The 17,301-nt window shown below is 43.4% G+C and overlaps 2 protein-coding genes and 1 long non-coding RNA gene across 7 annotated transcripts in view; 2 read left to right on the top strand and 1 right to left on the bottom strand.

Annotated features, from left to right (window-relative positions):
• The first annotated feature begins 155 nt into the window (after nt 1-155).
• On the top strand, nt 156-3,780 carry cdkn1bb (cyclin-dependent kinase inhibitor 1Bb). Its single transcript, XM_037254236.1, has 3 exons — nt 156-903; nt 991-1,114; nt 2,349-3,780. The coding sequence occupies exons 1-2, from the start codon at nt 471-473 to the stop codon at nt 1,104-1,106; spliced, it is 549 nt and encodes a 182-aa protein (XP_037110131.1). The 5' UTR covers nt 156-470; the 3' UTR covers nt 1,107-1,114; nt 2,349-3,780.
• Nucleotides 3,781-5,786: 2,006 nt separating this feature from the next.
• On the top strand, nt 5,787-13,071 carry LOC119124354. Its single transcript, XR_005098258.1, has 2 exons — nt 5,787-6,123; nt 12,145-13,071. It is a non-coding gene; the product is annotated as an uncharacterized LOC119124354 (long non-coding RNA).
• Nucleotides 12,740-17,301, bottom strand: part of kcnq1.2 (potassium voltage-gated channel, KQT-like subfamily, member 1.2) — an 82,200-nt gene continuing 77,638 nt past the window's right edge. For all 5 annotated transcript variants that reach the window (XM_037254212.1, XM_037254211.1, XM_037254214.1 and 2 more), the window contains one exon: nt 12,740-14,180. In XM_037254212.1, the coding sequence (XP_037110107.1) occupies nt 14,034-14,180 (147 nt within the window). In that variant the 3' untranslated portion in view covers nt 12,740-14,033. The remainder of the gene's footprint in view (nt 14,181-17,301) is intronic.

Raw genomic sequence — 17,301 nt, 5'->3', positions numbered from 1 at the left:
GTTTGGGCCCGCCCTCCCATCTTGCGTGAGCCACCTTAAGAGGAGTGGGCGGGCTTATAAGGCTTTGGACCAATGAGGGTTCACCTTTATTTGCGTGTCAATCATTTTGGTTGTCCCCGCCCCTCCCTCTCCACTTTGCCGTCAAGCTCTCAAACCCAAACGTACGTCTACTCAATCGCCATATTGGCTTCGAGGAAGCTGCTGTGTGCACTTTCCTCTCTTTGGGTTTTCTTTTTTCCCCTCAGCGGATTTAAAGTGACAAGAAGCGGCTGCGAGTTGACGGAGGTGACGTTTGAATGGCGTGAACAGCTTTTTACCCCTCTTCAGCCTACATTGCGTTTTACTTTTATTTTTGGGATCTTACCCAGCGAAAAGTTGTTGTTTTTTTCGCCCCGCAAAAAGTGGACCCTCCCGGCTGTTTTTGTGCGTCTTTCTCGGTGGTGGAGGGGGGCGGGGGATTAAAACAAAAAATGTCCGATGTTCGACTTTCCAACGGCAGCCCGACGTTGGAGCGGAACGAGCCGCGCTTGTCGGAGCACCCGAAGCCGTCAGCCTGCCGGATGCTATTCGGTTCGGTGGACCACGACGAGCTCCAACGGGATTTCAAGAGACACCAGCGGGAGATGGAGGAGGCCGCCGCCGCCAAGTGGAACATAGACTTCGGCTCGGGCATCCAGCTGGAAAACGACACCGGATACCGCTGGGAGCTGGTGGACTGTCGCAACGTGCCGGATTTCTATACGCGGCCGCCGCGGCTGGAGCGAAGAGGCTCGGGGAATAACCATGTGGATGTAAACGGGAACCACCGCTGTGTTGTCCGGGAGTCTGCGGAAGAGCGTGCGGGTGGGCCGACGTCGTGCCCGGAGCAGTGTACCGCGTTGAGGAAGAGACCGGCCAGCCACGGTACTTAACACCCTACCGGACTACTACTAATTTTGTCTCCTCACATTTTTTTTCTCCTTTTTTGACACTTTTTAATGCTTTCCCCAGAGCCCACTACCCAAAATAAGAGGTCGCACAGCAGCCCGGCTGAGTATCCAAACCGGAGTCGCTCCGCCGAACACACGCCCAGAAAGAGGAGCGGAAGCCCGGGGAGGCAAACGTGAGACGCACGGTAAGGCTTTGTTTTTGTTCATGGACATAGAGCAAAATGGCGATTTTGTTTTATTTATTTTTAATCTGCTACAATATAAATAGTACAAGTTTATTGGGAATGCTCCTAAGAAATTAACATACCCGTAATTGATTCCAAAGGTGAAATTCAGATGTTATTGCCGTTATCAAATATATATTTTAAAAAGTGCTTGACATAAAAATAAAACTATTGTGTAATTAAATTGATTTACATCGCGTGCCAAGTTCAAATGTTACTATTACGCAAGTTGTCGTCGTCGTCACGGTGTTTTGCTAAGGTTACGCCTACGCACGCGCACGTACCGGCGTGCACGGTTTTCCCTTCGCTGCACCTGGTTAGTAAAGTTGTAAACAACTCGCGTGCGCGACCGAGAGCGTGGTAGTAGTAGTCGTAGTAGTAGTAGTAGTAACACGTCAGCAGCCACTGCCCTCATGCGCGTGCACGCGTGGGGGAGGGGGGTGTTCTCTGCGCGCACATCTGTCTACGCCCCTGAGTGCTCAACTACAAACTCACGATTTTTGTGTGCGTTTGTAGTTAATAGTCGTGGGGGGGTTTGTTTTGTTTTTTGTACGCATGCTCTTCGCACGCTCTACTAATTGACGATATTCGCAGCCTATTAGTTTGCGTGTTATGTCAAAATTCATTTGTGGGTGGTTCGGGGGTTTTTTTTTTTCCAGAGTGAAGTTTTGCATGTGTAGCATTTGCTCTTGTTTTGATTTATTCTGCATTTAATAGCGTCGTTTTTAAAGGGCGAGGTTCTTGCATTGTGCTGAAGCCTCTGCACAATTGAAAGAATAGTACCATTTCAGAAGCCTATAATGTCCCAAGTTGCATGTTATGGCTCTTTAGGGAGCCATTTGTATTTTATTTATTGAAAATTATAGTGTTAAGAATGCACACTGTTGCAATTCTGACGTAGGACATTAGATGTGCGTTTTGTTGCATTTTGTTTTGTTTTATTTCAAACGTCTAAATTTGCTTTATTTTCTCACAAGGAGAACTTTAAAGTGACATTATCAAGGCTTCTTTGAGCACCCTTGTAGTACTTCAAATATTTATGCTACATTGCTGTTATTACAATAACAGAAAGCGTGTTGGATCATTTTCCGTGTTGTATATTTATGCGATGAGGTCTACAATAGATATGCTTTGTATGTCCCGAGTCTAATCTGAACAACTCTTTGTCTGTTTGTTTTTTTCCTCCCTCTCACAGAGCTGAAGATGCATTTCCTCGGCGTACGTTGGAGGAGAAACCCTCTATTGTCGGTCGACTTTTTTGTTGTTGTTGTTGTTGTTGTTCTCGTTTTGGAAGAAGAGGAAGTATACACATCATGAGAAACATATCAGCTCTCCTCGAGGATGCTGTTGAAGCACTGATTACAAAAAACACTAAAAAAAACAACGAGTTGTGGCACTCAAAAGCAATTTTTTGTTTTGTGTAAAGTTACTGCCTCTGAAAAGCAGTTGATGTAGCAGTGTGCAATTAGGTTGGATTTCTCTTCATTTGCTCCTTTTTGTACTACCTGTGTGTATATAAATTATAATTTCTCCATGTGTAGCACATAAGACAACATTGTGATTTGAAAAGAAATCCTTTATACTAAATATATTATATATATATATACATATATATATATATTATATATATATAAAAAAAAAAAGACAAGGTGTGAATTTTGATTTGACTTGAAGAATTGCAGTGTAGTTTGATTTCCAAAATGCTGTTTTATTTACTGAAAGGCAGTTTTGACCTGGACACAATTTTTCAAAAAAATTGTAACATAGCTTCAGTTTCTCGACAGTGTATCTTCACACTTCCAAACTCATTAGTGAAGAACGGTACAAATGTAGCAACCTATTTTATTATGTTTCTTTCACAGGATTGCAACATTCTTATTTAAATGGCCCCAATACTTGGGATGGAGAAATTATGTTTTTGGACGTTTCTCGGAATCCTATTATGTTGTTCCTTGCACACCTCAGCGTTTATTCGAACAGTGCGATGGAGTTGTGAGGTACTTTCTGAAGGAAAAAAAAAAAAACGGTGCAAAAGGGTCGTTCTTGGTTGCGAGTTCAAGTCCTCCTCTTCGTCACATCACCTGCCTTAATCTGGGTTTGAATGTTCTTACAAGACCAAACTGATGGCTGCCAAGTGCTTCTTTTGACTTCACATAGTTTGACTTTGTGATAACCTTGAACTAAATCCGCATTTATAACTTTGTTTGTGTTCAGCCTGCTGAGGATGCTTATGTTGGCATCTAGAAGCTTTTTCTTTTTTTTCTTTTTTTTTGGCCTAATGTTCTGAACCCGGTGTCAAACCGGACCAGATGGAGGAACACCAGCTCGTCTCAGAAATGCAGTCAAAATTGCCTGTGTATTTTTGTGTAAATATTTCCTTTGTACATTATTTTGTAAGAAAAAAAACCCATCAAAACACAAAAAACACAGAAATTATACTAACTTATTTATGATAAGCCGTTTTTTTTTTTTAAATGTAGAATATAAAAAAGTTTTTTAATTTGCGGTTATCCAAAGTGGCATTTACTTTATTATAGCTGTATTATTTTTTAAAAGCATATTTGTGGTAGTTTTTTTTTCTTATCAACAAGGTTGCAAACTGAGCCTAATAAGATATTTGATGTGCATTGGTTTTTTTTTTTTGTAATGTGTGGTCATAAAATCTGTTGCAATCAATTAAAAAAGTTAAAATTGAATTTAAATGTACTTGCAGCCTATTTTTTTTTTTAAATGTATATTGTGTAATTTGTTAAAGCTTCGACTGGGTGGCGAAAAAACTAGAACGCATGTGAATTCCCTCCTAGTGTAAAACTACGTTATGGTGATGATTGACAGGTGGTTCGTCCAATCAGAAAGCGAGCAGTGAGCAGACCACTCCTCAGCCACTGACATTGTAGAATTGCTAACAGAAACGGAGAAAAATGAGCCCATGACAGAAGAGGTAAATACCAAAAAGCACAAATGTGTTGAGTATTTTAAAAAAAATGTATTTTCATGAACCACCCCCTCGGTTTAGTGCGGATACAAACAAACTGATCAGGAGGTAACTGGCACGGTTTTGTGGTTTGTGCACTTCAAACTTGCACAATGAGCTTAATGTCTTCTAAAATGGGTCATGTGCAGGCAATGAAGTGTGTGTGTGTGTGCAAGTAAAAAACAAACATTCGTGTGTAACAAGAACAAAAACTGTACTTTAAAAATCTATTTGTAGGAAATGACTGCTAGTACAAGACGGCGATCCAAGACCGGTCTCCCGTTGAAACTGTCTCGGCCCTTATTAAAATACCACAATGGAGATCCCGGACAGATGAGCAAGCACATCAAGTGAGAGGATTCCACTTTGTTTTGATATTTTTGCAAATACTTTCTTTCCCTCTTTGTTGTGGAAAGTTTGTTGTCATTGCCAAAGATGCTCTCTTTGAAGTGAAGACGCTCCACCCTTGCCCTTCTGTTGCCTCCACACTTCCTGCCAGGCAACCACAGGAAGCCACCTGCAGCCGTGCGGCTTTGTGCACGAGCCGGGCCGGGCCCACGGATCTGCGTCCAGTCTTGAAGTGTGCAGGTGGGTAACCTCAGCTCAAGCCGTCAACCCCCACCCTGAGCCGGGCCCATTGTCCCAGTGTGTGGGGCTTTGTAGCGAGGGCCATTGTAAGGGGCCAGGGGCCGGCCACTGTTGTGTCTGGGCAGACAAAGGTGCCCCCCAACCCCCCACGTCTACAAACCTACACCCTCACTGACTGCTTGACTAGTTGGCTTGCTGCTTGACTAACTGACTGCAAGTGTGTGTGTGTGTGTAAATGAATAAACAGGATTTAAAATTTTTGTGCATATGTGAATGGACAGACACTATTTACTCTTAAAATTGAGTTAATAATGCAATTTCCTGTTTTTTTGACACTTGGATAAACATGAAAATGGACTTTATTGCTGAGAAAGCAGCATACCAGGAGGAAGGAATAACAAAATTCATGACAGCCTTGCTAAAACAAGTCTGACTGATTTCTGCGGTGAATGACTCGGTCGTGACTTCAAAAAAAAAAAAAAAAAAGTCAAAGGGTCAAAGTTCACCCACGATGATGCAATAGTGTCTGTTCTTGCAGAAGAAAAATTCACCTCTTCTTTTTGTGTAATTGCCGTCACACTCCATCGGCGCCACCGAAAAAAACAACCACAGTCAGCTTTGAGGAAATTCCAGTGAAGCTCCTCGGCTCAAACTGTTCTTTTCCTTGTAAAGTCCGCTCGGCTGTCTGCCCGGGCAAGTGCCCCACTTCTTGCTTATCTTTTCCTGTTAGCCTCCCCAGCACTTCATATGAAGCCGCAAGTTCCTCCCTGAGCTTCCTCACTGCGTCATCAGGCTCAGCTTCACCCGTGGTTAAAAAAATCTCTCCGGTTATATAGTAATAATAATAACAATAAATAAATAAATAAATAAATAAATAATATAAAATCAAAAAAAGAAAACTTTTTTCAAACCTTTTTTTTTTGTTCTGCTGAGTAACGCTGCTCACGTTCTTTTCTCTTCCTTGAGACGACAAAAAAGTTTTAAATAATTAAACATTTTTATAAAATACTGAGAAAAACGGTGCAAAAAATGCAAAAGAAAAGAAAAATATACATATGTATGTAATGTCATTAAATAGCAAAGATATACGTTAATACATACTTTAATATTTTTCTCCAGTAAGCTTATGTACACACTTTGTCCATACTTGGACGTGCTTTTGTAATATTTGCATTTCCCACACAAGTGCACACACACACACACACACACACACACACACACACACACACACACACACACACACACACACACACTTCAGACGCTAACAGACCCAACCACGTTGTCATTGTGTGTGTGTATGTTTGCTTAACTTGTACAAGTGCTCTCTCTTGTCCAGAAGCTCCGTGATGCAGCTGTCCACCATGGTGGACAGACAGCCTGCAGACCAAAGTCCAGCACACCACTGAAGGTAAATGTAGCACGTTCAAAGTGGACTCACGGGCAGGCAAGGCAGCTGCGATGCCAGCAACTGTTGCTCCGTCTAATTGCGGACGCGGGCCGACAGAAGCGGCTCGCCCTCAGCTGCCGCTGGCCGACTCCGTTTGTCACAAAGGCTGACAAACACACGCGGGCGCGCACCTGTCGGCTGGTATCTGCTAGCACGTAGCCTGGCCAGACAGGTGGCGTCCGCGCAAACCCCGAGCTGGACTCGGACCGGCCGCTAATGACAAACGCTCACCCGGCTGGGCCATGTCGGGAGGAGCGTAATTGCAAAGTTCACTCAAACGGATCAGAGAAAAAGTTGTTTCGGGCCTGGCTAGAGAGACATGTGGTGTCCATAACTGGCTCTTTAGCGGCTAAATGCTCCTCTTTGTTCAGCGGCGGCTCTATCAGAAATGTGTATCTGTGCTGAGCTGGGTTTTTCTTAACCCCCACAGCTCTCCTCTGAACGTCCTATACAATACAATGGAGCGGCTTGTCGGCCTTGGCGGAGGTCCGAGTCCTCTGAGTGTCACCAATTTGATTTGGAGTTTTATAGATTGAGTAACATGCGGCGGTGTAATGAGAAAGGGCTGCTGGTGCTGTTGTTTTCTTTCGCTGTGCAAACCACTGACATGGCCGCTTATAGTTGTTTGCGTCTGATTTACGGCTGCCGTTTGGAGTAATTGGTCTTTGCAGAGAACTATTTTCAGCACCGTATAAGCCTCTTCCAGGGCAAAACTGACAAGGAGATACACAGGCTTGGTTTTCCTGACTTTTTTAAATTTTCTTTTAACATCAGTATTCCCTGACCTTTAGTGACCCAAGGTACATAGTTTAAAGTACGGTTAGGGTTTCTAAGTAGGGTTTCATATTAGGGGTTCCAAGTATGCGGTAAGGGTTTCAAACTCGGGTTTGGGTTTTGAAGTCAGGGTTCAAACTAGGGTTAGGGTTTGGAAGTAGGGTTTCAATCTAGGGTTAGGGTTTGGAAGTAGGGTTTCAATCTAGGGTTAGGGTTTGGAAGTAGGGTTTCAATCTTTCAATCACTTGCACAATTTTCAAGGAAAATGTTTCTATCCAGGAATTTTCTGGCAGTAATCTTAGAAGACCCCACAGGCAGTAGTGACGTGTGGTGAGGTTCATGAATGGGGAGGCACTGACGTCATCCCCCCCCCCCCCCCCCCCCCCCCCCCCCAATGTTACCATTGCCTGATGGGAGCTCAGCATCGGCTGTCATGCGATAGTGTTGGCTCGTGAGTGAACGTCATTCAAAAGAACGAATCTTTTCAGTGAACGAGAGTGAACGAATAACTTCCTAAAGTGATTCCTTCTTTTTTCAGTTCATATGACTTCAACCAGTAGGTGTCGGTAATGCGCATTGAAACTGGTGCCACCTTGCCGTAAAACAAAACGAAGAAGAAGATGACGTAACTTCCCGTTCACGAACGAGTCGTGAATTGCATTTCCAGTTCATCGCGAGAACGGATCAGTGAGGGAACGAATCCTGCCTTCCTTCCCGTGCATCATCGGATCAGTTAGTGAACGTGTTGCGTCTCCCTCCTGGCGTGAACTATGTCAGCCAGAATGTGGATTTACGATTTGCCAAGGAAAGAAAGAACCGCTCACTGGAACACCACTTCTTTTATGCACGTTTTCTCCAAGCTAACGGCTAACTTTATTGCATGAAGGGATGCGCCGTTATGCAACAACGGGGAGATTATGCTTCCTCTTGATTTTATAACACTTATAGTAGTTTTTAAATAACGTGTATGCATATATACGCCTAAATATTGTTATCCAATATATCTACTGCAATTTCACATTAGATTGCTGGTTTGAAATTTACTTTTAATATGATTATTATTATTTCATTTTTTTAAATAAACATTTATGTTCAAACTTGTCTGGTGTTTTATTCCTTGTTTTTATATTCGCCAATTAAAACATAAAAAGCAGACATTTGGTTTACTGCTTTATTTGACAATATGTGTTTTACGTTGTTATATGAGTTGGTGTCCCCCAAAATAACAAATGTCGGCATAACGTTTTTTTTTTCAACGTTTTATTCAAACACATTCAGTAAAATAACACCATCAACTACAATCCAACAAATACAAAATTAAAACAATGTCGGCATAACGTGTGTCGACTGGCATAGCAGCAACGGTGTCTGTCACTCACTCGTGAATCTTCGCGAATGAACCTGAAACTGGCGGTGTACCTAATAGAGTGCCCGAATGACGTCACAGATCAAACAGCCAATCAGAAAGTGGGGGTGAGGGCGGGTGTGGCACTTTTCACTTTCAGTTAAGCTTTGGCCATGATTTTTCCCTAATGAACTGGCGTGTTATTAGGTACACCTGAAAATGGTGGTGTACCTAATGGAGTGTCCGAGTGACGTCACAGATCAACCAGCCAATCAGAAAGTGGGGGTGAGGGCGGGTGTGGCACTTTTCACTTAAACCAGGGGTGTCGACCTCCAGTCCTCGAGGGGCCGCGTTCCAATATGTTTTCCAAGTTACCCTCGTTAAGCGCACCTGCGTGAAAAGTTTTAGCTCCTTTCACGTTCCGCAGGAGCTAAAACTTTTCACGCAGGTGCACTTAACGAGGGAATCACACGGACGCTCCATTAGGTACACACGGACACTCCATTAGGTACACCGCCATTTTCAAGTGTACTTAATAACAGGCCACTTTATTAGGGAAATATCCTGGTCAAAGGTCACAGGTGTCAAGCTCTTGTCCTCAGGGCCGCGTTCCAATATGTTTTCCAAGTTACCCTCGTTAAGCGCACCTGCGTGAAAAGTTTTAGCTCCTTTCACGTTCCGCAGGAGCTAAAACTTTTCACGCAGGTGCACTTAACGAGGGAATCACACGGACACTCCATTAGGTACACACGGACACTCCTTAGGTACACCGCCATTTTCAAGTGTACTTAACAGGCCACTTTATTAGGGAAATATCATGGTCAATGGTCACAGGTGTCAAGCTCTTGTCCTCAGGGCCGCGTTCCAATATGTTTTCCAAGTGACCCTCGTTAAGCGCACCTGCGTGAAAAGTTTTAGCTCCTTTCACGTTCCGCAGGAGCTAAAACTTTTCACGCAGGTGCACTTAACGAGGGAATCACACGGACACTCCATTAGGTACACCGCCATTTTCAAGTGTACTTAATAACAGGCCACTTTATTAGGGAAATATCATGGTCAAAGGTCACAGGTGTCAAGCTCTAGTCCTCAGGGCCGCGTTCCAATATGTTTTCCAAGCGACCCTCGTTAAGCGCACCTGCGTGAAAAGTTTTAGCTCCTTTCACGTTCCGCAGGAGCTAAAACTTTTCACGCAGGTGCACTTAACGAGGGAATCACACGGACACTCCATTAGGTACACCGCCATTTTCAAGTGTACTTAATAACAGGCCACTTTATTAGGGAAATATCACGGTCAAAGGTCACAGGTGTCAAGCTCTAGTCCTCAGGGCCGCGTTCCAATATGTTTTCCAAGCGACCCTCGTTAAGCGCACCTGCGTGAAAAGTTTTAGCTCCTTTCACGTTCCGCAGGAGCTAAAACTTTTCACGCAGGTGCACTTAACGAGGGAATCACACGGACACTCCATTAGGTACACCGCCATTTTCAAGTGTACTTAATAACAGGCCACTTTATTAGGGAAATATCATGGTCAAAGGTCACAGGTGTCAAGCTCTAGTCCTCAGGGCCGCGTTCCAATATGTTTTCCAAGTGACCCTCGTTAAGCGCACCTGCGTGAAAAGTTTTAGCTCCTTTCACGTTCCGCAGGAGCTAAAACTTTTCACGCAGGTGCACTTAACGAGGGAATCACGCGGACACTCCATTAGGTACACCGCCATTTTCAAGTGTACCTAATAACAGGCCACTTTATTAGGGAAATATCATGGTCAAAGGTGTCAAGCTCTAGTCCTCGGGGCCACGTTCCAATATGTTTTCCAAGTGTCCAAATGACGTCACAGATCAAACAGCCAATCAGAAAGTGGGGGTGAGGGCGGGTGTGGCACTTTTCACTTTCATTTAAGCTTTGACTATAATTTTTCCATAATGAAGTGGCCTGTTATAAGGAACACCTGAAAATGGCGGTGTACTTAATAGTGTGTCCGATTGACGTCACAGAGCAAACACCCAATCACAACGATTTGTTGAACGATCCGTTTGAACGAATCTTTTGATTGAACTGATTCTAAAGATTCAGTTCACTTAAAAGAACTGGAATGCACATCACTATCATGCGATGTTTGGATGCTTTAAGTAAGCAAGTTCTAACAGAGAAGAGTGCGCATGGAGTTTTTTTTTTTTTTTAACACACATATAAGTGCTTATAAAAAGAAAGAAAAAGTGGCTCCAGACCATTTTAGCCAATTTGGTTGTCACTTTCAATCTCAAACTATTTATAGTATTTAGGAATAAATAATGACCTCAAATGTAATGTGCATGTTAACAAAAAGGTCAAAACTGCATAAAGGATATACATTTGCAACGTCGCCCTACAGCGTCATTACCGACATTCAATGCTTTACGCCTGCAGACATTAAAGATGATAATGAAACATAACGACGACCATACTATAGCGCACATGCAGACGTGAGGACCGTAGAATTCAAATAACCTCTCGATTTTATTCCATTAGTATGGTGAAGAATTGAACTGCAAACGCATCCAAAATGAAAAACCATGTCACGAGAGCAGAGTTAATGACCATGACAAAATATTTTATTGGTCCCTCCGGGATTGGAGCGCGCATCGCTGGGACGAGAATCCAGTGCACTATCCACTACACTATGAAACCCACGGATGAGTTGCTCGGAAGATAGTACACTATATGGTTTAATGGAGCAGCTCAAGCGACTAGACCTGAGAATTGTTGAACTCAAAGTCATCAGCATTAACGCTGCGACACTCGTGACATGGTTTTTCATTTTGGATGCGTTTGCAGTTCAATTCTTCACCATCCTGATGGAATAAAATCGAGAGGTTATTTGGATTCTACGCTCCTCACGTCTGCATGTGCGCTATAGTATGGTCGCCGTTATCTTCCATTCTCATCTTTAATGTCTGCAGGCGCAAAGCATCAAATGTCGGTAATGACGCTGTAGGGCGACGTTGTAAATGTATATCTTTTATGCAGTTTTGACCTTTAACATGCACATAACATTTGAGGTCATTATTTATTCCTGAATACTATAAATAGTTTGAGATTGAAAGTGACAACCAAATTGGCTAAAATGGTCTGGAGCCACTTTTTCTTTCTTTTTATAAGCATGTGTGTTAAAAAAAAAAAAAACCTCCATGCGCACTCTTCTCTGTTAGAACTTGCTTACCTTAAAGCATCTAAACATCACATGACAGCTGATGCTGAGCTTCCATCAGGCAATGGTAACATCAGCCTTCCTTTACTGATGACCTGCTTCGACCGAAAATCCATAGTTGAAAATCGTTTGGCTATGTAATCCTCCATTGTAAAACGAAATGTAAAAACGAAAAAAAAAAAAGCCCGAATGTAAAACGAAATAAATGGACGACTGCTCCTCAGTTGTTCACTGTAAATTTGAACTGGAGATCTCTTATTCTACAGGTAGGCGCATGAAGCATCCCGGGATCACTAGCACCCCCTGCCGTAAGGCTGGAGAATCTTTTTGTAGCCTCTGTAAGGTCTCTTTTCAAAGCCGTTTTGTCCATCTAAGAAACACGACGTTACAGACAGATGACAAAAAACACAAGATATTATATACACCAGCTTAACTACGGAAGTTAATTAATTAGCCACAGTGTTTGAATACTTAAACAGCGACATGAAGACAGAGAGCAGTTCAGTCTAACTGCATAGCCTGTCAACATAGGCAGCCGTGTGATTACGCAATCCTCAGAGGAGGCTAGACAGGACGTCTGCGATTTTAGTTCAAAATGATACAAAATGATTGAAATTAAAAGGAAAATGACCTTATCATAAGAACAATTGAATTTGTTTTTCCCCTTTTCATGATGGCAGGGGAGGCCTCCTCTGACCGCACGTCCTTGCCCACAGGAATGCCAGAGCTGAGATTCAAACCCACAACTTCTATCTCCTTCCCGAGATTGCAAGCAGCGCCTGTGAAACGGTGGCCCTCGTGTCCCCCCTCGGGTGTGTCTTTAGTGAAGGTCTGAGATCAAACTGCCTTTTGAAGTTGGATTCTCTCTCTCTCTCTGTCTGTCTGCTCTGTCTGTCTGTCTGGTCTTGAGATGAAAGCAGCGGGCAGCTTGGCGCTGGCCTCTGCAGACGGAAGGTCCTCTCTCTCTCTCACTCTCCCCCTGCGGTGATGGAAACCAGAGGGCGAGCTCTAAGCCCTCCGCCCCCCCGGCCCGTGTCGTCTCCGCGGCTAATTGAAAGTGGCTTGGCGCTTATCCTTTCTTACTCCCGCCTTGCCCCTTCCTCGCCTATCCCCCGGGATGACCCCCCCCTCCCCCTTGCTGATCTTGGGACATCCTCAGTCATCTTTTGGCATATGAAACCCCAAAATGAAAACGGCTGTTTGGAATATCAAAGTCAAGGTCTGCTTTATTCCAAGTTGCTGTGCTTGATTCGATTTCAAATAAAAACCACAACATGTTTCACCTTTTTAATGATTGACAACAAAGCTATTGAGAGTGCGTATCATTTACAATAATTTCCAGTGCCGACGTTTCCACGGGATCATAATTACAGTGCAATAAGGCAACGTCTCTATTTACATCGCTTACAAAACTGTACAGAAGAGAAGATAAGCGAGGTGGGTTATTGCATCAATACACATTTTTTCAAAACACCAGGACTCACAAATCGTTCCAGGAGGATTTTCAAACTTTTTAAATACTGTACAGGTAATGAATTCACTAGCAGCATTAAATTGAAGTTCTACCACAGTTGTGAACAGTAAAGCGAGTAAAACAAAGTTGTGAAGCTTCCTTTTTATGAGTACTTTTGCTTTATACACAAACAAAACGCCTAAGAAAACAAAAACTGAGATCAGCTGATGCCCCCCCAGGGCGTATTCACACAAGGCCATCTGAACTGGACTTGACCGAAAGTTCCTCTTCTGCCCCCTGCTGGTTGCCTAGATTATTTCCAACCATTGTTTATTTTCTATTTCGCTCGGTTATCATGAATAACATTCATTACGTGAAAGGACAAACGATGAGCAGTCTCCCCCGCTCGTTTCTGGTTACGTACCGAATTCTTGGCTCATTTTTGGACCACAGTTTGGACCGGAGTTATTTGAAACTACAAAAAGCCCCTTAAAGTAGGTCCTGGGAGGATATAAAGAAGATTCCCGCCGGTGCTGCTTAAAGATGATTGATGGACATTTGAACAATTCCAGCGTAAACACAACTCTGCCAAGAGAGGTCCGTCCCTGCTGCAGCCATTTTTTTGTTTTATTAGCTTCAGTGCAAGTCATATTTCCAAACAGGACACGATAGCGCTGGGCTGAATGAAGTCCTCCCCTGCTCGTGTTATTCGATCACCTCTAACAAACAAAGTCTAAATCTAGATGGCCGTGTGTGTGTGTGTGTGTGTGTGGACGATGCCAAGATAAATGGAATGATTTGTGGAATGCCTGCGTCGCAGCATGGACTCCACATTTGGGGAATGTCAGTGCTTTGCTTGCTTGCTTGCTCGCTCGCTAGCTAGCGTAGGAATAATATTAGGAAGAGAGGAGCGGGCACACATAAATTCCCTTTAGGAAAATAAATGGCAAATGGAGTCACGGCTTTGGAAGGTGCCAGGGAATGTAACAGGATCTCGACCCCGAAGATAAGACCCAAAAAAGGGGCTAGATGAGCGACCATTGTGATTCCTGCTCTTGGTTTTTCTCTTGTAGGTTCATGTTAAAATTCAGAATGAGGAGGTTGGGGGCGGAACCTTTAGAGGCCTTCGTCGATGCTGACCCCCATGCGCTTCTGGATGGTCACCCGACGGATGGAGGGCCTGGAAATGATCTCCGGCTTGGGCAGGAACTGCTCCGTGAGCATCCGTAGAACCGAGTCCATTTTCTGGTCCATCTGGTAGACCTGGAAAGACAAAAGGGTTTCTTCAGTACAGATGGAACACACGTGACGACGACCCGATGCCCGCCGCTCGTCAACGGCACTTTTAGGTTGGCTCCAGCCTGGATGCCTTCCCTCTCTTTTCCGTCTATTAAGCGTGTGCGTCTGACGGGCCGGACGTTTTTACGGCCCAGCGGGACGTTTAGAAGCGAGTCGTTTGGTTGAAATACGATGGCTATAGTAGGATGCATAAAATATTAAATACGAGTCGCACGGAACAGAGGAACGACTTTGCGTCTGTGCACACACTGTCGTCAATTCTACCCATGGATTGAAAGTATTAATAAATCAAATATTCAAAGTTGGTTTGGTTTTTCATGTTTTCTGGAAGAAGAAAAAAAAACACATTAGCCGTTAGCTTAAGAAGGTGGCGATTTTTAAAAGCCAAACATTCCTTCTTAAATTGCGGTCATCGGCGCATATGTGAAGTGTCCTCCAGAAAACAAAGCCCAACCATTTGTGGCTAATTAGTCCACCGCACCTGCTGCTATTTTCCCTCCCCGACATCTTTGTTTTGTTTCTGCGCTTATTTGTGACTTTTGGTGGCATCGGAATGGCGGTTCCAGAAGGACCACTTGAGTGGAGCAGTTCCTTCCGGACCAACATAGGTGTCAAACTCAAGGCCCGGGGGCCAAATGTGGCCCGCGAAGAAAAATTTTCCATCGACTTTATGTCATTACTAAATTTACTAATTGTCTTTACTTTAAAAAAAAATAGAGACATTGCTAGTAATTTTTATTACTATTCGCCTTTTCAGAATGTTTGAATTTTTTTTAAAATTATTTTTCAAAACTAGTTATTCATCAGTTTGTTATGTAGCCTATACTGTATGTCTCTAGAAGATATTGACAGTCATAATGGCCCTTCGAGAGAAACTATGACTATGAGGCGGCCCGGGACAAAAATGAGTTTGACACCTCTGCTTTACATTTTCGATGACAGTTCACCATCCATCTTGAATTGATCACATTGATTTAATTCAGATCGGTTGAGGCTAAGCGGTTCAGAAAATGGACGGGTGGACGGATGCGCCGCTTCGCTCAAAGCCAAAGTTAAGATTTGCCAAAAGTACACTCCCTTTTCCGACGCCCTTCCATTAGGATTCCAAATTAGATTGATGAGGACTGCTAATGGAAGGAGACAGAAAGCATCGACATGATCGTCCCTGAAGGCAACTTTGAAACTCTTGTATGAAAACAAGAGTGGTGGAGTGTCAGCTATAGATTATGACATCCTCTCCACGTTTGACACGAGCTGCTTTTAAAAGCCCTGCTGGAGACGCAGCGGGTGCCGTCATGACACATGCGGTGTGTTATGAATGTTACGCTTTCCATTCGCAGTCAACTTTCCAAAGACGGCATCTGGACGGCAAAAATAAAACAACCACGAGTCATAGCGCCATCTGTTGAGATGAGGTGTTGTAGCATGTCAATGGCTGTTTGCTAGCATTGAGCTTACAGATGTTCATTGGACAAAATAAAATGGTTTGTCTGAACTTTTTGTTGTTTAAATGCAAACTGTTTGATTCTATTTTTGAAGTATTCAGTCATTGCCTTGTGGTCGGAAAGCCGTGCGAGCGAGAGAATGAGAACAGGCACTAAAGACTACTAGAATAAAATGTTTAAGTGTGTTTAAATATAAATATATAAATATAAAGTTGTAGTTTGTCTCACTGACGGAGCTAGTTGGGGGGCTGCGGGGGCACTGCCCCCCCCTGAAATATTCTTGGACTCTCCAGGTGTCAGGCCAGATAATTGGGGGTATTTCCTAATTTTATTTTCAACATTTTCACCCATTCCCCGTAGGGAACAAAATGAATATTGATGTAGTTACTAGGGGTGTAACGATTCAGCGATACACATCGATTAATCGATATAATGCTCTACGATTTGTTGGCATCGATGCTAAACGTAAATATCGATCTATATCGCCCGTTTTTGACCTCGGACATTAGACGCGACTTTATTTTGAAATCCAGTTCATTGTTGCTTGCTTCCTCTTTCCGGGAGCAGTGCGCGGCGTGTTGTGTTGTGAGCAGAGCAGGCACGTGAAAGGGGAGCCGACAACTACGCGGCTCCTGGGCTGGTGCTATGGCTAGTGTCCAAGAAGACGAGGAAATTCGCTCCCCTTTGGGCTTCAAGTCATTCGTTTGGAAGCACTTTGTAATTTCCTAAATAAAGAGTTTGCAGTACCTTGTTGATTTTGCGTATGAATTGTTATAAATCAGGATATTGTTCTATATCGATCGTAGAGCACTATATCGTGATGTATCGTGAATGAATCACAGCAGGCTTTAAGATATCGGCAAATATCGTATCGTGATTCTTTGTATCGATATGATATCGTATTGTTACAAAACCCGCGATTTACACCCCTAACTCTAACCCTAACCCTAGTTTTGAAAGCCTAGTTAGAAACCCTAACCCCAACCCTAATCCTAACCCTAATTTTGGAAACCCTAGTCGAAAACCCTAACCCTCGTTTTGAAAGCCTAGTTAGAAACCCTAATCTTAGAAACCCTAAAAGTAGTTTGAAACCCTCGTTGGAAACCCTAACCCTAGCTTTAAAACCTAGTTTGAAACCCTAACCTTGGTTTAAAACCCTAGTCGGAAACCCTGAGCCTAGTTTGAAACCCTAATTAGCGATGGCAAAACTCCTTGGAAACCCTAGTCGGAAACCCTAACCCTAGTTTTGAAAGCCTAGTTAGAAACCCTAACGCTAACCCTAACTCTAGTTTTGAAAGCCTAGTTAGTAACCCTAACCCTAACTCTAACCCTAACCCTAGTTTTGAAAGCCTAGTTAGAAACCCTAACCCCAACCCTAATCCTAACCCTAATTTTGGAAACCCTAGTCGAAAACCCTAACCCTCGTTTTGAAAGCCTAGTTAGAAACCCTAATCTTAGAAACCCTAAAAGTAGTTTGAAACCCTCGTTGGAAACCCTAACCCTAGCTTTAAAACCTAGTTTGAAACCCTAACCTTGGTTTAAAACCCTAGTCGGAAACCCTGAGCCTAGTTTGAAACCCTAATTAGCGATGGCAAAACTCCTTGGAACCCTAGTCGGAAACCCTAACCCTAGTTTTGAAA

Source organism: Syngnathus acus, chromosome 6 (genome assembly GCF_901709675.1).
Source record: "Syngnathus acus chromosome 6, fSynAcu1.2, whole genome shotgun sequence".
Classification (NCBI taxonomy): Eukaryota; Metazoa; Chordata; class Actinopteri; order Syngnathiformes; family Syngnathidae; genus Syngnathus; species Syngnathus acus.
Note: the sequence above shows the minus strand (reverse complement) of the source record. Positions and strands in the feature narration are given on the sequence as shown.